The 24750-nt window shown below is 38.5% G+C and overlaps 1 protein-coding gene across 2 annotated transcripts; it reads right to left on the bottom strand.

The window, feature by feature from the left end:
* Positions 1-212: 212 nt before the first annotated feature.
* Positions 213-22230, bottom strand: ARG1 (Chaperone DnaJ-domain superfamily protein). 2 transcript variants are annotated; one of them, XM_089144900.1, is made up of 12 exons: positions 22021-22230; positions 21599-21832; positions 20732-20855; positions 9534-9616; positions 9322-9433; positions 9141-9245; positions 8983-9033; positions 1939-2028; positions 1736-1844; positions 1502-1650; positions 1361-1414; positions 213-760 (listed from the first exon to the last, which is right to left on the bottom strand). In XM_089144900.1, the coding sequence occupies exons 2-12, from the start codon at positions 21724-21726 to the stop codon at positions 530-532; spliced, it is 1236 nt and encodes a 411-aa protein (XP_089001026.1). In that variant the 5' UTR covers positions 21727-21832; positions 22021-22230; the 3' UTR covers positions 213-529. The 2 variants fall into 2 exon arrangements, with proteins under 2 accessions (XP_089001026.1, XP_089001027.1); XM_089144901.1 differs by lacking the exon at positions 22021-22230 and adding an exon at positions 21934-22007.
* Between the last annotated feature and the right edge of the window lie 2520 nt (positions 22231-24750).

The raw sequence follows: 24750 nt of genomic DNA, 5'->3' as shown, positions 1-24750 counted from the left end.
CTGCTGGCAACATGGCGACCACATCTAGCGTCTAAGCAGACACCAGGAAAAGAAGCAATTTCACTCTTTCCGTCCTTCTCCAGCCCCACCATCATTTCAGACACTGGGAAATAACAAATTACCTACTTTCTTACCATAAAAATAGTTTTAAAAAATAATTGCTTTTACTAATTCACAACTCTGTTTAAATTGCTACATAAACAATCTAGGAGTTGAAGAGTAACTCATTTTAACGAAAATAAAATATGGATACAATTTTTTCAGACATCTTGCATGACAAATTCATAATGCCCATAAAGAAGTAAATGGGCAACCAAAGAACAGAAAAATAAGAGATCTAAAAAAAAAAAAAGTTGAAAAGTGAAACAGCAAAAGAAATCTATTGGGAAGAACATATGGCTGGAATTTGCAGGAAGCAACTCCATGATTCTCTGTAATTGCAAAGATGGAATTGTATACCATTCCCGAACTCAGAGGGCACCTTGACATGTAGCAATCGAATTGGACACATCTGCATCAATACTTAATTTTAACCAACCTTTTTGTCAGAACCTTTCAAACCGAGATTAAACCACTTCTTTTTTGATGGTTTATCCTTCCCATCTGTGCCATCGTCTCCTGAGCTTTCCGCCTTCTGCTCATCCCCGGGAACTTGGCTACTGCTGCTGCTGCCGCCAACACTCCCACTAACAGTACTGACTGTCCTGGCAATGGTAAACGCAGAATGTATAGTATCTCTCTGTTTAAGCAGTTCGTCCACCTGTGTTCCACATTTAAAAAAGTAAAATAAAATAAAACAAAATTATGACGTTCCAACCCCAAATGCAGTTAAGTTGAGAATTTCCTTTAACCTGTAATGACTGCCCTCTAACTTCTTCTATTTGAGAAATTGTACAAGTAATGGAAAAGAGGGAGTTTCATCGGGACAAGTTCACTGGCATTCAACATGGAGTTGTGCAAAACATGTGAAGGGTTCATGAAGGTAGTTGAGAGTTCACTTGAAGCAGACAAAGAATAATCACAACTTTGACTGAATTAGGTAGGATAATTGAAAATAGATATAGCCTAGGTATATCCATTGTTCATTTTAAGAAAATCATCCAAGCCAAAATTATTTTAAAATGCTAGTACAAAATGAAGAATCCACTATTCAAGCCCATATAGCATAATTGGTCATAATTTATAGAATCATCAGCAACAAATTTTCAAATTTCAGGTAGTCACGTTAAGCAAAAGGTAATGTAGGACCGATTCTAGTAGCAGTTGTAGCGCTAAACTGTAACTTGAGTAAGAAAGGATGCTAGATTCCCTGTTCAACATTAAAAATATAACTGAATACTATGTGAGGGACAGAACATACAGATTGCTTTTCTTGGGTGTATCTGTTTGTAACTTCTTGAAAGCGGGCTAATGCCTGCAATCCATGAGAAAAGTTAGCCTTGGAATAACTAATGGTGCATAACTGCTATGTAGTAAAATACTGAAAACTGTCATGTCATGCCTTTCTGTATTCTGTCTCAAATTGGCGAAGCTCATTTCTTTTCCTTAATATTTGAGCTTCGATCTCTTTAAGCTTCTCAGTGGTATCTTCATATGTCTTCGCACAGACCGCCTCAATGGTATAGGTAGCAGGCTTAAAAAAATTATCTCCTACAGAAATTTAAATGGATATTAACAGCTTTGCTCAAACTTCATTATCACGAGAAGCCAAATAATAAATGGAAATATTTCAGACCGTAAACTGCAAATATGTGAGTTCCAGATCTTAGTTCAGAGACTTCACAAGGTTGTAGGCCCTCCAGTCTTTTGAAGAATGCAGCTTCTGGGTCCTTAGCCACAGCTAACTGTGGTGTCACAAGAATCAACATAATTCTTGTACAACACATTGTGGAAGATTCATTTAAGCAAAGATATAAAAAGACAATGGTACTGCCATACCGCGTTCACAGTTGAATCCATTCTGTATACTTGAAAATGTAAGAAATACATCCCCGCAGATGTAGCCTTACCAGTCTTCTCACTGTCTTCCTGTTCAAACAGTCACCAGCAACCAGCAAATTAAGTCCAAGTAATTTCTGATAAAAATGTATTAGAACATTCTGATAACATCCAATGCAATAGATGCACATGAAGTTGGAATGTTAAGCATGTGCTCAAAAAAATTGTGATTAAACAAACAATTATTCGACAACATCCTCTCCAGCAAATGAGAAAATTGATGACAATGCAACAACCAGAAGTAGCTAGATTTTTCAGTTTCCAGAAGGCAATATAATTCTGAAAGTAATATCAAAACAATATCAGTATACTCTCTACAGCGATCCAATTTGAATTGAGGTCAGAAATTTATAAGTTTTGGATGGGAATTAATTTTTGGGCACATTGATGTAATGAGCCTTTTATAAGGCTTGTATATGAGGTTTTACCGCTGAATATAAAAGTACCATTTTAATCACTATTTACTAGTAGGTTATCTTATTTGATTGCTTTCAATCAATACGTGGGACCCAATTCAACCATAGGATACATTTTTTGTGCCCGTAGTAGAATTATTAGTTCAGGATGTATAGATTGATTATAATTCTGGTTGTAAACTCCTATATCAGATGTGATGTAACCACGGATCTAGGTTAAGGGTAATGAGGTAAAATCCCAAAATTTATGGTTGCCCAGGAAATTCCAGCAAATAAAGATGAAAATTCTAGGATTTCAGAGGGTAACTTCTCACTCTCAAGTTCATTCACAGCATGAAAAGGGTTCAGGGTATTTGCATGTTCAGGTTTAAGGTTAGAGACTTTGGCTGGAGGTAGGACCGTAGGAGTAGGTTATCCTTTGCTGTTTCTGCTGTTCAGATTGATGATACTGCTGTTCTGTAATTCAGACACTGATTCAGTGAATCAGGTTTGAAACTGAGGTTCTTAGGGTTTTTTTCTGAAAATTAAAAAAATTCTGCAAATCCTCTTGAAGAAGATGGAAGTGCAAGAACTTTTAAAATCCAGAAATTGGGTTAATTTGGGGAAACTAAGGTTAGGACTCCAAACTAGTACTAGGGGCAACCAAAAGGGAAGGGAAAGGGGGTTTACTGGGGCTGGGGTTTGGGATTTGCAGGTTGGGGAATTCTAGGGTAGCTGCAGGGAAGGAGGAGGGGGAGGGAAGCTTGTGAGTGCTAGGGTAAGTAAGGGAAGGGGCTGGGGAGGTTGTGGGGATTAGGGGAAGGGTAAGGGAGTCGCAGTACCTAGGGGATACTGCTGAATTGAGGCAGCAGCAGGGCAGGGGGCTTGGGGAAGGTTGCACAAGGCAGGGGAGGTAGAGGATGGTCTTGCACGGAGGGGAGGGAGGTGGGGAATGGGCTGTGACTTAATTGGTTTGCTGGAAACTTGAAGAAAGCTTGCTGGACTAGATGATTAATCTTCAGAACTTGAATGTAAGCTTCTTAAATGCTGGAAATCAAATTAAGAACTCTCTCAAAGACAATTCACAAACAATTTCTTTAATTCATCAAATCTGAAAATAATAATGCATGAAGAGGCTAATTTTCAGCCTACAATAACAGACTCTGACCCCAACTGGGATCTCCTTACTGATAGGGTCCCATTGCACATTGGACTAGACTCTTATCCAGAACTCCTAACATACAAGATAAGGAACGTTATCTTATCACAACTAACTTAAGACTCTTTCAAAAACAACTTTAACTCACAATGAAATACTCCAACCAAATCCAAACCTGACTCAACGAAATTCTGAAAAATTCCAAAGGGCCTGTTTGGTTACACAGGTCTGGAGATTTCAAATATCCAGAGATTTTAAAACTATGGAGTCATAATTCATAAAATTAACCTGTTTGGTTAACCTGAATTTGTGGAAATTTCATTATGAAAAACTGTTTGGTTGATGTGAATTTTGTGAATGCGCAAATGTTTAGTGCTTTTATAGTAGGGGTGAAATACCCCCATTACCCATAAATCAACAAATTCACTTTTAGCCTAAAAAGATGAATCTCTGGATTTCACAAATCCAGGGATTTTCACAACCAAACGGGTATAAATCTCGCATTCATGAATCCAGAGATTTGATTCATGTAACCAAACAGGCCCTAAGTTAATTTGAGAGGTAAATAAGGGCTAAAATTCCCAAAATACCACTCATAATGGGTTCGGCCACTCATGGAGGTTTATTAGAGCCATCCTGGGGGCCCCACTTGGGTTTCAGCCAAGGGGTCTTTGTGTTCACATCAAGATGGAATGAAGAAAAGAAAGAGCTATTTTGCGTTTGAAATTGAATTGAACTCTCTTCCGCCAACAATTTGGGTGTTGAACAAGCAGCCCAACTTCCTATTAGTCAATCTGCATCATTTGTTATGGGTCCATGATCAAATTAAGCTCAGGAAAGATGTCTCAACTATAATGCAAGTAAGACAAAGTTATTCTTCTATACCACTAAGGCCACATCTTCCATCTTCATAAGACCCCATTCATACTAAACCAAGCAATGGTAGACCTTTCTTCCTATTAAACCTTAAACCAGCACCATATTACTCCCCACAGATGCAATGATTGGTTTTTTTTGTTCGATTTCCCTATATTATGCTTTCTTCATTGTATGTAAAACCTACACACCTCTCTCTGTGGACATTAGACACCTGGCAAACCATGTAAACCCTTATGGTTGTGTGAAATTTCTGTCCCCCTTTTATTGCGATTCTCTAAATTGTGGATAGGTTTCAGTTTCTAGGGAGTAGTCTCCAGGAGAAATACCAACACCCCGAGCAGCAGGAAGAAATGGAATGCAAGAAAAGAGATTAACTCAATGCTGTTGTCACCAGAAACAGGGTACAGCCAGTAGAAAAGAATAAGAGGATAGGCAGAAGAGAAATTGTTGTGCACACCTCAAATTATTTTACCCGATTCAAAGATTGACTGGCTTCAACATATTATGGTGGTAACCCGAATGACCCATCTTCTGAGATTCGTGATGGAAGCAGAGAGGAAGGGTGCATGGCCCCCAGGATAGGGTATAATCTGATGCAATGGCTTGACCCATTTAACCATTTGAAATATTATTTATATACCTAACTATACTCTTAAAGTCATTGTGAGATTTGGAGGGTCTCGTCTTAGGGTTTCAGGTGAACGTTTGTAACGCAACTTTTGGATATTTATGAAAGAACTCCATTCATTCTTCTTCTCGTGTGGACTTCGCACATCATGTTGGCGTTGTGACTGCATAAAATCTGTGTTGCCTTGGTCTTTTTGCATTTCTGTTTGTTATTTTCTGGTCTTCATCCTAACAAAAATAAACAGCATCAAGAAGAGGGAATAAAGGTGGGAGCAAGAAGAATCACACGTGGAGTCTGGAATCAAACTGGGCAGAAGAGGGGTCTTGCAGGTGAAAGGAAAAGAACAGAAGAAGAGTGAGATGATATATATATATAGAGAGAGAGAGAGAGAGAGAGAGAGAGAGAGAGAGAGAGAGAGAGAGAAAGACAGAGGGGGGGAGGAGAGGGGCTCACCAAATATGCAGGCTTCTTCGAAACTCAACTTCATTCTCAACCAATGGGCAAATGTATTGGATAAATTGCCTATAAAAGCAAAAGAAAGACACTGATTTTTTTCTCTCTCCACTCGGCACCTTAATATATTGTCTTTTTTTTTTTTTTCCATTTCAAAAAGAAGACACCCAAGAAAACTAATATGGAACCCACAATTACATCATATATTTCCCACAAAATGAATTCTAAATATCCTACTGTACCAGAACAAGGTTGCGATGCAGTTAATATTGGCTCAAATAGGCAGACCAATGATTGATGGGCAATAACCAATAATATTAATATTGGAAAGAGAAGGTGTTGCATTCAACAACCACCACCATAACAGTCATAATTTCATGGCACCAAATGATGTAGCCATAGATTCAAAGGTATCGACTGAGGGCCAAAAACCAGGATTTTATGAGAACCAGCCAAGATCAAGGTCAAAAAACTGGGTGTGGTGTCTACTTGAGGGCAAAGGCTAGGGTCAATGTCGGGGTTACATCAAGTTGCTGCAGGGTAGAACATATGTTGGAAGTTATCAAAATATATATATTCAGTTAGTTGAAAGGCTTCTTAGCAGAAATGGGGAGCAATTTCAGAAAATCGGCTGGTGGGTGAGAGTGGAATTTAGGTTGAGCCTCCCCAAGGGTTGGGTGAATATAAAATCAAAATTTCTGCAGATTACACTTAGATTTGGCTGAGAAGAGTTCTTGTGGAAAACACCCTCAATATGACCTAAAAACAAAGAAAAGTCACGGTTTTTCAAAGCATCAGCTTACTTGAATTTGAATAAAAATCAAAATTTGATCAAGAAATTAAAGGCGACTTTCAAAGAACTTGAATAAAACCTTGAACTAGGAAACCTAAAAGATCTTAAAACTAGTTGGAGGAGAGCTCTGATTCAAACCTTCGGGCTTCACACCTACAAGGAGTAGACTGGATATACACACCAATCCCACCAAAGTTAGATGACACACTAAACTGAGCTCTCACTGTGAAGGAGGAAGGCAGCAACAGCTTGTGAAACAATTTCATTATTCAAATTCGTCTTCAAATACCAGTCTCTATTACAACCTTATGAAAAAGAGACAAAAACAGAAATCTACACCAAAAAGGAAAGGCCAACTCATACAGCCTTACATGAATAAGGCTCAGCCTTCCAAGATCTCTAAGGCTAGACTAATTTCCAGGCCCAAGTAACTAATTCAGGTATGGTCTATGGGATGGCTTTCTGAATGGGTTCCCCAGTTGGGTTTGAAAAAGTGGCCTCTGAATTCCCTAGTTGGGTAGTTGGTGTTAGAATGGTATTAACGTGATGCAGAGACTTAACGTTATGGGATGCATGGTGGGATAGGAGATGTTCTTGAAATATGTGATAAAAAGTTCTTAAAATGGGGAGAAACTTGGATTTGAGCCTAGCTCTGATTGATTAGATTCATTAGAATCTTCTCACCAAGTTCAATGGGTTTGGACGGTGGAAAGTGGAGACATTAGGAATCTTAATTTTGGAGAGAAAAATGGGTGATAAAAACAAGAATGGTCACATCTAGAGAATGTCAGGCCCATTTGGCCTGAATTTAGGATCGAAAGCAACAGGTATGGTGGTGGATTGATGGCTGGAATTTGGGGTGAAAGTGATAGTTCTAAGAGAATCCTCGTGTACTGCTACCTTGCTCGGATTGCCCCTAGTCAAGGCTGCATCAAAACCCCTACCATTAACACCACTCTGCTATCAGCTGCATGGCATATGTGCTTTTCTCATTATGCAATGCCCAAACAAGGGCTGACTATTACAAACGATGTAGGTAATTATTATTTTACCCTTCAACCTAAATTACTATTTTAGCATCAATTTAGATATCAAATACAGGAATGGAAAGAATTCCTCTGTTGCTTTTTTCACTCTTCTATCTACATTCTCTCCTTTTGTCCTAAATCAAAATACTTAATCAACTAATCAATTGATGTAGGTCCTACAACCTACACCAAGAAGGCCAAGGTACAAGACAAACCCTAGGCTCACTGCCCATCAGCGTAACAGGGTGCTTGAGTTGACCCATACTAGGTACAGTTTTTTGTTTGGGCCAATCAACTGATTTAAGCTGGGTAAGGGCTATTTTGAATTCCATAACCAACCATCATAATCACACCAAACTACAGCCACATAATCCCCACATTGTCATTAACCTTAAATTCAAGGTATAGCAGATTCTGACAAGCCATCTCCTAATTGTGAAGTTCTTGACTTGAAAACCTCTTTCCAAGATTCAAAGTCAAGATTTTTCATATTTCAGAATTTAACCATCTGGTGAGCATCTCATTGGTATTCCTACCTAGATTCAATCCAAGTTTCAGCCCAAACAGTGAGCCCTAAAGGCCCCCAAACCCATCTCAAGGATTTACCCCATGTTACCCATCCCTCCCCATGCCTTTAAAATTCCTTGAACCCACCTATTTGCCTTGAAACCAAAGCCTAACCACCCCACATGAGATCAATTGGGCTTCCTACGTAAGTTAGTGAAGAACACACCCACAGGCACAGGCGCTAACCAAAAATACCCTAATCTAACCCAACATAAAGCTGGTTCTCCCCTATATCTGATTGCTGGCCCTCAATCAATTGATGTTAAATCATTTATCTCACCCTTCAGGAATCAGGACTGTTGTCAAACAGGTCCTAAACGACTCAAAATGTAATCTAAAACTGAAATTAAACATGAAACTAACTTGGATCCATAAACTAAAACTCTGTTGTTGTTTGGCGCCTAGGCATCTATGCACTTTAGTTGACCTGGGCATCCTTGGATTGTTTGCGCGACTTATTTCACCTTGAATTTTAATCTCCTCTGACACTTTGATTCACTTAGCGCCATGACAACTAAGAGCTTAAATAAAAACCTGAATTTACCTACTAAAATAAGATTACAAGATAAATCCAACAAAAAGGGACTACGAGTATTCTGTTCTGCTATAGAGAGACTGATAGGAGGAAATAATTAGGGAGTAAAATCCTAAATACATAAACAAGCCAAAAAGAAATCACACTAGAATCAACTACCAAGAAACAATTGGACAAAGTTCATGCAACATGGGTTCTCCCAAATGGGTTTGGCTGTTTGGGCCTGTCCAAAGAACAAATCATGTGTCATTGATAAGACATTAATGCTTAACAGAGTAGTTGAAGAAGTCTAAAACAAGACCATTCAAACAATTTCTGTCAAGCAAATTTTAAGAACTCATATTTCCTTATATCCATCAGCCAAATAGACATTAACAAACGAAAATATCCTTTACAAACCAAAGCATTGTATCAACAAATAAAACAACTTCTTGGTCCCCAAGTGAAAATTTATCAAAAACATCGCATGGTACAAACTAGTAATATATGATCAATGGGGAGTGGCATTAGCAAGGAATTCAAGAAAAATTGACTCATAGTATGATACCTGTAAAGCCAACCCATAACCGCCATTGGCGTCATGTTCAAAATACAGTAGCTGCAGCAATAATGTAGTTCAAATATAAGTTTGTTGAGAAAGAAAAGGTCATTACAACCATGAGAATGCAGATCACAACGACAAGGAGATTCAACCATAAATGATACCTTAAATTTACTTTGAGCAGCTGATGTTACTCTAACTACTATCCCTGCCTGAGCTTGTTCATCATTGATTGTTACACCAAAGAAGTGGGCACACTGTTTTTCAACCTGCACTGAAAAGCAAATAATCAAGAGAAGAACACTCAATGAAGGTGGATCTTGTTCAAGTAAATAAAACAAGCACCTTTCCGCTCACAGATGTTCCTATTGGAAGTGGTCTAACAGTGACTGTGCCACTTAAAGCCTCTTCTAGAACATTAGCAGAAATCGTAGTCTTGATTGGGACACCCAGCTTGCTAAAAATCACATACACACAGATAAGGGCATGAGTACCAACCCCGACAAGTAAAAAACAAGGCAGAGAAGATATTTTTTCATTGTTGAACTGAAAGTCACCTAAATAGTGCTGCAAACATCGTATTGACAGTTCCCAGGTTAGATAGATCAATCTCCATATCCATGCCATCAGCTTCAAGAGCCTAGATAAATCAGACATAAAAAACATTAGAAGCTTTTTGAACACCTCAAAATAAACTTACAAAGATGGCTTCCCTCAAAAAAACATAATAGATAACACATATGAACTAGGACGAATTGGTTCAGACTAAGCGATGACCATCAACACCATGCACAACATGTCCAGCAGCTTCTTTACAAGGGCCTCAATTGTGGATTTAGATGAGGGGCTAGACTGCTAAGAAAAAGTGGGAAACAGAAGAAATGCCCCAGGAGACGAGATTATCTCTGGAAACCAACACGTTTGACATTGAAGATGTTAAATATCAGGAAAGCAGAGATTTATAAAAAATTCCTCAAATAAAACCAACAGAGATTTTTGTTGTATCATGTGTAGGCCGGAAACCAAGGTAAGAGCACTGATTATCTGGAACAGAAATTTCATTAAGGAGAAAACGCTAGGAAATCAAAAGCCCAACTTGAAGGGATGACCATTACAGTCTCAGAAAAGGAAAACCAAATTGGAATATCTGGATTAGGAATTGCACGAAGGAGAAAAGGCTTGGAAACCAAAAGCACTTGGCTTCAAGGGAAATCCATTTACATCCAGCAAAGAAACCAGAAGGGTAGTTATGTGTCTCAGGTGGGCCTTTCAAAGGAGGGGCAAAGATGGTTTCTAATCTGCCAGAAGTGTGATAGGTCACTTAATTGCATTAATATTATATCAAATCCTTTGTATTTTAATGAGACTAATTGGTTGTTTTATTTGGATATGGACAGATTATAGCATTTGGATATCAAATCCATAAAAAGAATGGTTAGAACCACCACATTGGCACATTTTTAAATCAAATCAAAGAATCATGCCCAAATTAAGTTGGAGGATTTGATTATGTCCAAAGCTAGAGATTTGATTTTGTCCAAATCAGAAGGATTTTCGTGAAATGTCTTTAATTCAACAAGCAAATATTTCGTTCTCTCTTGCGATCAGACATCTACGGAAGAAGCTGAATTGGAAAGTGACTAAATTAGAAACCATTAGATTGGCAAAGAGGAAGATGGAAACAATCAAATGGGCAAGGAGAAAGAAAGGAAACAACTTAATTGGGAAGAATTGCAATGGAAATGAAAAAATTGGAAAGAATGCAGAATTGGCAGGAATACTCTATAAGAAGGAACGCATTTTCAGAGATTGGACATCACAAGCTACAACAAGAGGAAGCCGCAGTTCTGAGGAAGAACAGCACAATGTTTTCTATTTTCATTTCTTTATTTTTCTTTTCCATGTCTAGCTAATTCCATCTTTCGATCAAGATTAATGGAAGTTTGATTTTCACCAATTGTGAGGCTTCGGATTATTAGTTTTCTTTAATTCTCAGATATTTATGCGTTTTCCATGTTTATTATGTTATTTTATTAATCCTTAGACAATAGGTCTGTTGTTTTATGATTAATACAATACTTAGTCAATTAGAATAATCATTTATTATTCTTATATAAGTGACAAATAGCATCCTCGAATGGGTAATCAATGCCCTGGAGAGTTTGCTATGAGAATGTATATCCTAGTTTAAATAAACAAGGCTTTTCCGGGTTTATTGACTAGGTATTGGGTCTTTTAATTTTTTATGCGATTAATAGACAAAACTCAAAGGACAGATCCGAAGGTTATGTTTATTAATTACGGAATAACTCAAAGGACCGATCCGAAGATTATCGATAAAGTAGGGAAAGATTGGTTGTTAGAGGACTGATCCTCAATGACCATAACCAATCTACCCGAAATTAAAGTTTTTATTTTCAAGTCAATGATCAATTGAGAGAATCAATACTGAAATTAAATCTTGATTGAAAGTTGTTATTATTCTGATTTTCTTGTTAACTACTGCATTCGTTTATTTTTATTTAGTTTATTGATTCAAAACCCCCCAATTTTTATCAAGGAATAAATCTTCACCAATCTCTGTGGATTCGACCCTACTCACTACTAATACAAATTCAGTTGAGAGAAGGATTATCTTTGGTGGATTCGACACCCATCAAAGTGAACAATTATTTTGGATGAGAGGGAAATACCCTTGAAAGCATATTCTAAAGGAAAAGTCATAAGAGCCTCCACAAAAGAGAATTGATGCAATTATATTGGACACTAATCCTGTATGGTGGCCTATGAGCAAACTTAGGAAGCCTAGGAGGTGTTGATGGAAATCCATTATGCTGAAATTAACCTGTTGATGCAGGTCCAGCACCAAATTGATCTTCTTTTCTTAGGAAATAGCCTAGTGATGGGTTATGTTATGGGCCTTTGGTCCTTTTGGTTTACATTGTAATCAAGCAACTTAATTGACCTCAGTTACAGTGGATGAGTTAAGTATGAAGATGAATATTTAATTAGTTTAATTTTGTCTTAGAGGTCATGTGACCTCTAAAAAGTCATATGACTTAATTAGAATCAGCTAAATTCTGTTTTGAATTAGTTGGGTCAGATAGAAGTTAGCTTAAGATACCCGGTACTGTTCAAATGAGTTAAAAGATGGTCTTCAGTCAGTCAAGTCAGTTAGAGTTATACTTCTATCTTAATTAGATTTTAAAGTCCTGATAGAACTAGGACTTCCGCATTTTAAGCTTATTCGCCATATTTATTACCCATAGTGGATAAATAGAAATAAGGCTTGAAGAATCGAATTATGCATTGAGCAAACTATGTTGTTGCACTGCTTTTCTGTGGGGAAGTGTTCTCTGGATTTAAAAGTCCGGAAAACTGGTTTCCACTTGGTGTTTAAACTCCAGAAAACTGTTTTTCCTTGTATTTGAACTCCAAGTGATTTTCCCTGGTGGTTCAAAGTCCAGGAGTGCGGGTACTAGGTCTTTAAAATCCTAGTTCCTTTATTTGGAATCAGTCTACTACAAGGTTGTCCCATACTACTAAAGCTCGCGAGGCTTGTACTAGATAAGGGGATCTATTCTGACCCACCTTATCTTCTTTACCCCTTTCTATTTTTATTTTTTTTTATTGCATATCTTCTTTAATAGGAATTCAAATTCACGCACAAGCCTATTTCACATTGAAGTTCATCCAAGCTCTACCCAAAGCCTCCATATTTCATCCCCTTCATTTGATCCTAGCTGCTGCGCAAGTTCCATTAAAACCCAACATTCATATACCCAATTTTATTCAACTTTCAAGCCCAAAAAAGCTGGGCTTTAAAACCTGCAACTATCTTCTAGAAGAATGTACACAAGGTGTTTTCAATTTTTACAGAGAATTCTGCCCCAGCCAATCCAAACACTGGATCTTCATCCCCTTTGGACTGTATCAACCCCATATCCTCCTAAGAAAACCATTCAAATCTGGCTACCATCCAACCAAAATTCCTGAAATTACTATTTTATGCTTTGATAAGACCCTGGTTAACCCTTCAATGATTAAAGCAACCCCCTGCAATCTTGCTGCAATCTCCACCTGCAATAACTGCCACGACTCACACACACCCTGCAATTCATAGGCCAAACAGAGCTCCTGAAGAATGTAAATGAATCCCTTCTAGTTTCATTCATTGAATGAATTCAGCTGCATTACGACCATTAAACTGAACTCATGCTGGATTACATGACCTCCCTAACTTGAATGCACGCTTGAACTATCCCTAACCAAGGATCTTCCCCTCTCCGCAAGAAAACTTGCCAAACAACACCAGCTCAATTCCTCCCCATCTCTATTCCCTTTCGCCTAATATACCCCCAAACAGAGCCTAACTAACTGCTTTCCACCTCAGCCATACCTTCTGAATATTCCTAACAGCAAGTAGCTGCTGCCAAATCTCCCTATTCTTTGATCCTGTCCCCCACATGTTTGGGGTGGGTTTCGTTCCCTACAACCCTCCTACAGTAAAGTAGTGTCTTGCCAACAATGTTAGGACCCTGGAATTAGGCCATGTGGAGAAGAGAGAAAGAGAGAGGGCTACTGCTGTGGTTTAAAAATATGGTGTAGGGGGTGACTGGCACCATTAAAACCAAATCATCTTGTTAATTTCTCTGCTTTATATTGAATTTCATATTCGATTTGAGGGATCTTATCAACTGGTAGCAGAGCACATGATCCAAGGATGGCTAGTGGTCATACAGAATCCAAGGTTGAAGATCTGGAACCATGAGTGCAGAATTTGCAGAGTCAAGTATCTGCAATGCGATTCAAAATTGAATCCATAATCCAGCGCATGGAGGAAGATCAGAAAAGAATCAGAAGTTCAGAGAAAAAATCAGGGCTTCCCTATGACGTAGGAAGGACATCAAGGTCTATTTGCCGGCACCAGAAATGCCAGAGGAGAGATTGATGAAAACACTACCGCCTTCATCGAATTGAGAAGATGAGGGAGTCCATGGGCTTCATCTCACCGGAGAACACTCGCAGAGGCGACTTCAAGAACCTCAGTGGATGCAAGTTTGCACAACTGCATAAGATAGAGGGAGATTTGGGAAGCTTGCAACAGCTGCTAGAGCTGGGGAAGAAGGGCTCAAGTGGGCCTTTGGTGGCTGGGTCCTCACGAAGGGCATAGGGCAACAGTTGGGTCACTTGGGCCGACTACAGTGGGCAAATGAATGACTCGGCCCAATCTGGACAATTTAATAGTTGGGCCGTTAGTTATCCTAAGGGAATAAAATGGGTCCAGCCCATTTCGTTCACTCAAGGACCAGCCCAGCATTTAATTTACCAAGGCCCAACTAATTCAAATGGACCAAGGTCCAACTCAGGAAATAGCTTGACCCAGGGAGAAAAGCAGCAGCGGCTCAATTGACAACCTTCAGAACTCAAGAAGGCCTTGGCACGATGAAAAGACCACCTACCTGGATTGCGAACCAGGTCCAGCATGGACCAAGAGTGGGGCAATCAGTGGTGGGTTCGACTCTGACAGTGGTGGTGCTGCATCTCGCTATTGAGAATGACCCCGGAGGGTTCAATGGCGTTGGCTAGGCATATACTTCAAGTCCTTCAGGGCATTGTGTTATCACTTATCGGTAAGGGTAAGATATGCAGGAAATGCATCGATCCTAGTGGGTTGGAGGGGGAAATTTGTTTGCGGGAGGCGGGGAAGAGCAAGGCATATCAGATGTGGGGCATGATTTCACGAAGGGGTACAGGTAGTAGAGCATTTTCCCTAATGTTCTCTTGGATGTTCCTGTTGGTCCCTTGACTACGATTGAGAAGAAAGGGACTGAAACCTCCTACATCGTGATTCTCTCTAGACTGGAACTATTCAGACCTTTTCTCGACTCCCCAAAAGAGATTTGTCTATGCAAAGGTCGGAGGCCAGAGGACTGTTCTGCACCTTCCTACTGCTTCCAAGTTCCAACACCTTCTGACAGGATGTCTTATGCTTTTGTCAAAGCTGTGATTCATTCGTCTCTGGCGCAAGTGGTTATGTAGACTGATGAATTGTTGGAAAGGGTTGTTTCAGCATTTGATATATGGAAACCTGATTCGAGTGCATTACACGTAGGTCTCCCATTGCATCTTGGGAAATGGGTCAGGGATTTGGTCTTCCCAAGCGGGGCAGAAATGGCTTGGTTATGTGGCAAGCATGTGAAAATCAGGTTTCAAACCTTCCCTCACCTTGAGGACAAGGTGAAAGTAAAGGAGGCAAAAATGTTAGGACCCTGGAAGTAGGCCATGTGGAGGGGAGAGAGAGACCGGAGGTCATAAATAGGGGAGAAGTTGTGAGAAGAGGGCATTGGGCATTTGATGCAACTGTAGGGCAGCCTCTGGCTGAGGGCACTATTCGGTGTAGGAGGCAACTGGCACCATTAAAACCAAATCATCTTGTTAATTTCTCTGTTCGATATTGAATTTCATATTCGATATGAGGGATCTTACCAGGCTTTAGTACCATTCCTACTAGAAGTCCTCCATAACTCCAATTTAACAACCTGATTCTAGTGGTAACCTTCAGCATATATTCTCCCTCATGAGAACTTTACATGACACGAACCCTCAGGAAGGCCCCACACCCAATCTTGGCCCTGCTTGAATTGGCTGGTTTTGTAGAGACCTTAGTTAACTGGCTCCTAGTTGATCAGACGCCTCTTGATTCAACGAGTCAGCAAACTAACATCATAACAAGCAGTCTAAAGGCTGGATTGGTCCACTGAACACCAACAAAACTGAAAGCAACATCTAGCAACACACGAAAGTTAGACGAGATTTTGCAACTAAGCATGGGAACAACAGCGCAGATAAGCAAAACACACTCTACAGGGGCTCCATTATACAGTTTTCTTCATATACTGATTGACTTGTACTTTTGTTGACCGACTAGGTCATCTTAAAAAAATACTGCTAAATTTTTCCAAAGTGAGAGGAGGAGGGAAAGTGCACTAGCGCACTACAATTAACCAATCTATCAGCTATTACTGATCGGTTTCCACTAGTAGTGTACTTCAAAGAAATAGAATCTTAACAAACTATGCGCTTTTGCTTGGTTCAGAGCAGGTCTTGGGACAAATGTTTTCTCTTGTCCCAGATCTATCAGTAAAGGGATGACCTAATTACAGAACATAACAGATGTCAAGTACATTCTCAAGTTCATCATTGTAGGTACAAAGGAGGAAGGGAACATTGTCAACCTCCATTGTCAACCTCGGAGGTGTACAAGTTAAAGGAATATAATGACACCAATAATCCCTTGTATTCTATTAACAGTTATATGATTTAGATGGCTATTTTCATTGGTATGATTTGTCCAATCACACAAAGATGAAACTAACACACGCCCAACTAACCAGTTTTGCCAGTGAACAGTGGTGCACTACAAAAAGGGCATGAACGTAATGCTCCTATTACCTTCACAGAGGTGAAAGAAGTTTTCTGCAGAAGTTTTTTCTTTTTTTTCATGGGTGGGTATTTTGACCCCCAATGACAGCATCAATTGAATCCTTTTCAACAACAGTACAGGCAACGGTCCTTCAAAGCTAAAGACACCATCAAGCCCCCATCACTAAGATACAAATCACAGGCTGAGGATTATTGGGAATCAAACACCAGTGATTTCAAACCACAGGATCCACTCAACTTGCCACTAACAGAGGAAGAATACCTCCCATCCGGGGGTAGCATATTAGTGGAGATCAATATCAGTTAACTTTCTAGACCCAAATTCCACCTATAAACGGCAATGGCAGTCAAGAGGCTCAAGACAACAGGAAGATGGATGATAGCATGGAGAGTTTTGTTAAAAATGAAACAGAATTTGAACTCTTTTAGATAGACTAATGGAGAAGAAAGTTGAAGGGATTGTGGTAAATGTGATGAAGAAAAAGAGGTAGCTCTTGAAGCTCCAACCAGGGAAATACTACTAGGAGGATAAATCACCCACAAAGCCTAGCAAGAAAGGCATAATACAAGTACTCCACAGCTCCACTACAAGCTTGCAAAATTTAAGTCTGAGAGAAATGAAGCATCACCAGCAACTTAAGTCAATGAGAAGGATACCAAAGCTGACGATTATACTACAGAGGTTCATGAACGCATGATGAAAACAACAACAGCTGACATCATAATTGAGGAAGACCCCATAGACATAGCTACTGCTTTGAGACTGGACACAGAATTCATCATGCACCCATGGTTCTTTACAGAGAAAGCTCCCAGGGTTGAAGAATTCATTCCCAGCATCCCCACATTGCCAAAGTACCATTTGGGAGTGGTCAAGGCGGCTGCAGATGTTACTCCCCTCACATCATTATCACATTGGAGGACAAACTATTTCCAAGATGGAAGAGTTGTGCAGATCTAGCACCAAATTGAGCTTCTTATTAGGGAATAGCTTCTAGATGGGTTACATAGTCATGGACCTTTGGTCCATTCTGTGTGCATTGAAATTGGCCAACTCATTGGACCTAACACATGGGTAGATGAGTTGAGTACGAAAATGGGTATCTAATTAATTTAATTTTGTCTTACAGGTCATATTGACCACTTAAAAACCACATGATTTAATTAGAGTTGGTTAAATTATGTCTTGGGTTAGTTGGGTCGATTAGAAGATGGTTAGGGATACCTAGCATTGTTTAAATCAGCGAGAGTTTTTCTAATTTAGTAAGAGTTATACTTCTGTTTTAATTAGATTTACAAGTACTATAATGGAGAAATAGATATAAGAGTTCGAAGAATCAAACTTTGCATTGAGCAAACTTGGTTGCTGCCTTCCTTCTCCGTAAGAGAATGTTCTCTGGTATTTAAACTCCAGAAAACTGATTGTGCTTCATGTATAAAGTTCAAGGGCTGCTCCCTAATAGTTCAAAGTTCAGGAAGAGTGTGGATGTTAGATGTTTAAAATCCTAGTCCAGTTCTTTGACTGCAGAATCAGCCTACTCCAAGGATCTGTCCCACGAGTAAAGCTTGGGAAGCTCGTAATAAGGGAATCTAATCTAAGCCATCCACTCTTTTTTCCCCCTTTCTATATTCATTTTTGTAAATCCTCTTCACAAGAATTCACCTCCATGCCTATTTCACCATTGGGATTCATCCAAAATCTACCCAAAGCCTCCATACTTCATTACCTTCATTCAATCCTAGCTTCTGCCTAAGAATTCCATTAAAACCTAACATCCACACACCCAATGACCACTTGATATGACCACTTGGCCAAAATAAAGCAATCTTTACAGCTCAACCAAGGCATGCCCTTGGAACAAGTGCATCATGTAGCTCGAAGTTACTATCTCTAGAGGCACTAAATTCTCTTTGACCTCAGCTTCCCACTTCTCTAAGGTCCCTTGGTAAAGAGGTTTCATTTTCTCATACAAAACTCTCAACCAGAATCCGAACAAGCAATAAGGCATCACAGTCTTGGAAGGAGATGAGTGAAAAGAATGCCAAGTTCCAAATATTGTAGACTACCATAGGAGCTTTCCTATCATTGCTTTACAAGAGGAAACTAGTTTTCCTGACAGTCTCATAATTATGAATCCTGATCTTGCAGGATCCATCTAGGACACTATCTTCAGTCAAAGCTATGTCTTTAAGTACAAGTTGTCATTACCATTTACCACTACAAGTTTTTGCTTTCATTTAAAGTGTGTGATTTTTACCACATCACTATCCTCACTAAAGTTCCCACTGGTCTGATGAAACCAATCACTTCAATAGTCTTCCTTTTCTTTCCAACTTGATGCAAGGATGAAGACATGTTAGAAACAAGAAGCCAATGGGTCACAAGGGTGTAACTCAAATCAGCCCATGGTTTTCATTAGCTAAGACTTTTTCAGTGGGCTTAAGTTAGCCCATATGTTATGATCTTCATGGGCTAGACCTAAGCCCAAGTCTAATCTTTAAGAAATTCATCAAAGTCAACAAAAGGGGCTTTAGTTTGAAAATAAGGATTTCATTGTTAAAAGGAACTTCCCTTTGTCAAGAGTTAGGCAGTGGTTGATAGGTGGTACTGGCTGGATGGCACATTTAATATAATAATATTCATGTCTTTAAAATGGCTACATAAAGGGATATATGTAAGAGGGTGGATCACTCACTCATCAATTGAAATTAAAGTTGCTTTTAAAGTCACTCTTCCCCCCCCCCCAAGAACCTTGTGTTTGATCAAGGTAGGTTGCTTTTCGATCTAATCAATCCACCTTGCAGTGTGAAGCCTCAGCGGTATTTTCTTGTCCTTATTGCTTTCTCATCCCTATCATATGTTCCCTAACTTTCTTCATTATTAATAAGTCTGATCATTTTCTCTTTTGTTATAATTCAAATCTGCCATCTACTTGTTATCAGGTTTCAAGGTATGTTTCTCATTTCATAATGGTAATCTACACTTCAGCCTAACTCAAATCTGGTTCATAGTTCTAACCTACTTTGTAGAGCTATTCTGCCCCTGTTATGTTATTTTCCCTGTGATATCGGTTTAGTTTTCAGTCTTCTGTCACATCTAAATTCTGTGTCACACTTAGTCTGTCAAACTTGAAATTTATTCCCAATTAAAAGATCTTGATTGACTACTGTTTTGATCATTCAAATAGAGTAATACATTACAACCACTACCAAGCATTTCCCTGGATTCTTTTGAACGTCTTTTCCATTTATTTCCGTCCATAATTTACTCACATCATCTAATAACCCCAAGTTACTTCTAATTTAGCTATACTCATTCTACAGGCATATGGTTCCTCAATTTCCTCAAACTGCCATGTCAAGGATGATAGTTCTGAGTTCTGACATAGTTCTAACACATTTTCAGTTGACAACAACACAATATATGAGGAAATCATACAAAGAAAAACTTACATTGGGTTTAGGATAATCAGGCTCGAACTGATGACTTCCACCATGTCAAGGTGACACTCAACTGCTGAGTTATACCCCTTCCCTGCCCCCATCGAGAAATAGAACTGACTAATCCTAAGGCAAAGGGTCGAGAAACTCAACACCACAATTCCTGAACAACTTGGAGCCTGGGCCTTCTTTTTGCACTGTTACGGATATGAAAAGAATGGGAAAAATGGGATTCAATTGTCAACTGCTCCTATCAGGTCACAGCTAGGGGTCCAGGTAAAATGCAAAACAGGAACTAGTCATATTTTGATCTTTTCCAAACATATCTGATATTTGATGCACTTGGGAAATGAGAAATGACGAATAACTTATCCCTTCAGTAAGTTGTTGTTTCAACATGGTTTTCTTAATCGTTGTCTTGTCATAAGTCCATTCAAAAGATATTGACAACTTTATCTGAAGTAAACAAAACCCCCCACTTGGTAAGGATTAGTAACTACATCAAAGATTTCCTAAAAGGGTACTCATTAACTAGTGTTCAGTGGACACAACCAGCTCATATTTAATATCTTGTCACTGTTCCATAAACACTAGGACGCCAGCTTCCTTATTGATCACCTTGTTCTAGAACTTACTCACCTAAAGGGACTAGCAGACTTGGAGGTGGGGGAAGTAAAAGTTGTTAGGCACATAGCTACGTCGATCTTTTCACATACTAACCTCTCCCAGCCAAAATAGCATCCCTTTTTTTATTCCACACTAAGCTTCATAGTAGAAAGCAGTATTCAGGGTCTCTTTTTTTTTTGTTTGTTGGGGGGGGGGGGGGGGGAATTAAATAAACAAGGATAGGAAAAGGAAAGATATCCACCTCAAATCCAGCAGTGTCATATTGCCTTCTCTTTTCTGGATCCGACAGTATACTGTAGGAATATGCAACCTCTTTGAAAAGTTCTGAAGCCTCAGGATTACTGACATTTTTGTCAGGATGATATCTGCCCAGGAATTAAAGGGGAAAATAACAATTACATACATACTCATACATAAGATGCTGGGTAGGACATTTTTCACACATATGTAATTCTCAATGTAAAACAACTCGTAGGAACTTATTCACCCAAAAAAAGGAACTTGTTTGAACTTAAAGAAAATGGGTATACCGACATGAAATACACAATTAATGCAACAGTCCGTTGCACTATATGTATATATGTCTATAACTCTAGATGGGTCATACAAAAGCTGTCTTGGGACATTGTCCCAAACTTTTCGACTTTCACTATATGACTAAGGGACACGTGATTAGTGTCAGCTGGTAAATAACCAGAAATTGTTCATTTATAGATCATAAAGCTTAAAAAAATTTCCATCATTTGAAGGAAACACTGTAGAAACCAATGTTTGGGCAATATGTATGTCACTGGTTCCATCTGACCATACCAGAACCGGGCTTGCAACTAAGCCGCAATTCATCTAAATCAGACAATGTTTCATAACACCAGCAATTGGTTAGAACTAAAGAAAATGCCTTGGATAGGAACCCAGACTCATGGACATTTGCAGCATCAACAAATAATTTCAAAAAAAAAAAAACAGCTAAAATTAATAGAATTTTATTATAGGACCTCACGGTCATTTTGAATAGTTTTAAATAATAATAGCACAAGCGCAAAAGCTCTGTACATCAAAACGCTTTAGGTTTGATTCTGAAAGGTCGACGAGGGTGAAGTGAACTCACTTGAGAGCAAGCTTTCTATATGCCGTCTTGATCTCCTGATCAGAAGAATCCCTCGATACGCTCAACACCTCATAAGGATCTCTACGAACGACAGGCGGAACCGAAGGACCTCCCGTCTTCGATCCCATCCTTTACTACCTCACCTTCCTTCTCGTTATTCTATTCCTGCCGCTTCCCAACTTCTCTCATCAAAGCAAAGATTACAAATTCCACAAAATCTTGTTTCCCCAAAAGCTACCAACAAAATAAATCAAAATTGCAGAGCATCACCACCAGAATCACAAGAGAGAAGAAACAAAGAAATAACAAATAACCGACAAAAATCAAAGCCCTACAGGATTAGATCCCTCCTTCAATCGAATACAAAAGGTAATGAAAAGGAGAGGATAAAATCACGGATCCACAAAAGATTCTGAAATCACCTGCGATTTGTTTTGACGAAGGAGGAGAAAAGAAGAATGAGTAACTCTCAAATTCTTGGGCCTCTGATGAGTGCTGCTGCGTCAGCGTCGTTAAACCTGAGTCGACGTCTCAGCTTCACCGGCCTTCTTTTCGGTGGAAGAATTTGCAAGTCAGTGAAGAGGCGAATTGTGTTTTCACCAGGCTGGTTATGATTTTGCATTCTCACTCTGTGCTAATTACAAAACCCAAAAAAAATTAAAATTAAAAATAAATAAATAAATTCTAACTAAATAAAACTATATAAAAATAAGAAATAGGTTGTAGTTCTAACAAAAATGAAAAATAGGTTTAGTATTATTTATACGCAAATTTATTTTAGAAACAATTTTTTGATAAAGTGCTTTGTAGTTTAAATGGTGGATGAAGAGATCTTTTATTTACTCATCTTCCTTGCCAATTTCGAATTCTTTTTGTTTTAGTCACACACCAATGGAACCATGCAAGCTTTCTATTTGTAGGAATCAAGGAGTTAAGATTTTCCAACCCCCCCCCCTCCATTTCTATGATTCTAACTATAGAGTCTAGTGTTCCTCCAACGGGGACATGATCCAGACTTTGTCCATATAACTTCGTGAATGTGAGTATCCAATTTTTTAAAGAAGACCCAAAATTTTGATGGAAAAAAGTTGTGCATTGAAAAGACTCCCTTTATACATAAAGATATGTTGATTAAGTTGAGAGCACCAAACAACATTGGTGAAAATTAAAATTTGATATTAAAATAAGTGAATGGTAGCACCTTATCCATTTTGTCAGGGATGTAGAGAACTGTACAAAGATGTTCCAAGCACTAAATCTCTCCCTTGCCCACGTATATTGTTATGAAATATCGTCTGAAAATGAAATTAAAGGGGAAAAAGAAGAAAAAAAATCAATCACATGGAAAGAGGAGCAAATTGGTCCAGGAGCAAATTGGTCCAGTTTGGGATTGATAGTCTGACTCAAAACCAAAATTCAGACCATATCTTAGAAATCCCAACTTGTCTAAGAACAAACGCTTCCAAAGCCTTTCCATGTAGTTACAATACACATTTTTTTTATGTATTAATTTTCATTCCAAGAAAAATGAAACCTACATTGTTGCTTGGTCACCATTTGTTCTTTCTTTTTTGGGTAAGCATAATTTTATTTTAAGAATAATCTAGGGACTAAAGAATAGTTTAATTTAGTTTTTTTTTTTTTTTTTTTATTTCTTTATAAAGGACTTCGTCAAGTCTTCTAAGGCTCTTTTTTCTCTCAATTCTCATTCTCTATTATGACTATTTAAAAAAAAATAAGTATAAGAATTCATTATTGGTCAAGAATGAAAAATGGTTTGGTGACATTTGTCGACAATAAATTATGGAATGAAAAATAAGTTTGGTATGTCAAAATAAAAAATTGGTAGAAAATAATAATAAAAATTAATACAAAAAAATCCTATTAATCTAAATATCAACAATTAATTAATTACCAAAAAATGCATCAAACAAGATATTAGCTCTACAATATTTATATAAACTATAAGTTTTACAAGAAAACAATCATGTTTGCTACAATATCAATGTAATGTCTACTAAAATTAAAACTACATCAAACACTAATAAAGAAAATAAGTATTCATACATTCATCATTTTTCTTAATAAAATTCCATGATTTGTTTTGCAATTTTCTTTTGATATGCTCCCTATCGTAATTATTTTGTGCGGCCTACCACATCGGCAATGTCTAAAACCTCATCATCATTGCTATCATTGCTTTCAAATTCACCATCAAGCTCTCTCTTCTCAGCTTTCTCAAATAATTAGTGTGAAGCCACTTGTTTTCTAATAAATTTATGTAAAGTAGCATAAGCAATAACAATCAAAACTTGAGTTTTGAACTTATATGATGGCATTGTCTTTAAAATAGGAAAGCGTGTTTTTAGCACTCCAAATGACCTCTATTTCTTCATCACTTGGGATACAACCCCTTTGAGGCATTTGATCGAGCACGGAATGGGCTTGTTTCATTCTTCCCGATTGACACAAAAAAGTGTTGTAAACGATTGAAGAATCTGCACGCACACTAGAACTGTTGTTGTAATCACAATACTCCTTTAGAGCTAATGTACATGAAGTACTTTCTTTAAGGTATTTAGACACCCCGATTTGTGCAATACGGGTTCTAAAAGTGTCTTCACCCCAAGATCAATCAACCCAAACCTTTAAGGTTGCACCCCAAAAAGGTTTACTCAAGGTATAATTAGGTTCTGTTCACTGCTTAACAGGGAGAGAAAGAGAGAAAGAGGAGGAGGAATTATGTGTGTCAAGAATGAGCACGAAAATGAGTTTATATAGAGCCCCAAAGGCTGTGGGTGAAAGGGTAAGGCTGTGAGGGTACCTTTCAGCTCATTTCTCTTCAGGAAGGTACCTGCAGCGACCTCCCTACAGGAGAGTGCCACTCAAATGGCATCTCCACGTATTCACCCAGAAGTGGGCTTTCCAGAATAGGGCCCATGACAAAATGTGCCTTCCAGACCAAAGCCCACGACCACGACCAACGCCCAAGTCATATAGATTTATTAATATTAATATATATCTATATAACCATAGTAGGGTCACAACAAGATTCAGGCTCAATTCGTGTCGCACAAATTAATAATACATGGGACCTTACTATATATCAACCATATAATCAAATCATCTCAACCCGATGTGGGACTAAATAA

Source organism: Hakea prostrata, chromosome 2, assembly GCF_041222555.1.
Source record: "Hakea prostrata isolate BN-2017 chromosome 2, UWA_Hpros_2, whole genome shotgun sequence".
Taxonomy (NCBI): Eukaryota; Viridiplantae; Streptophyta; class Magnoliopsida; order Proteales; family Proteaceae; genus Hakea; species Hakea prostrata.
Note: the sequence above shows the minus strand (reverse complement) of the source record. Positions and strands in the feature narration are given on the sequence as shown.

Bases quoted from the DNA above. Each gene is read 5' to 3' on its own strand.
- ARG1 (XM_089144900.1), bottom strand. From the start codon at position 21,726: ATGGGATCGAAGACGGGAGGTCCTTCGGTTCCGCCTGTCGTTCGTAGA. The intron at 9,617-20,731 runs GTGGATATCTTT...TGATTTATCTAG, and splicing joins ATGACACTGCTGGATTTGAG to GCTCTTGAAGCTGATGGCAT. The intron at 9,034-9,140 runs GTATCATTTATG...TTATTGCTGCAG, and splicing joins CTGCTCAAAGTAAATTTAAG to CTACTGTATTTTGAACATGA.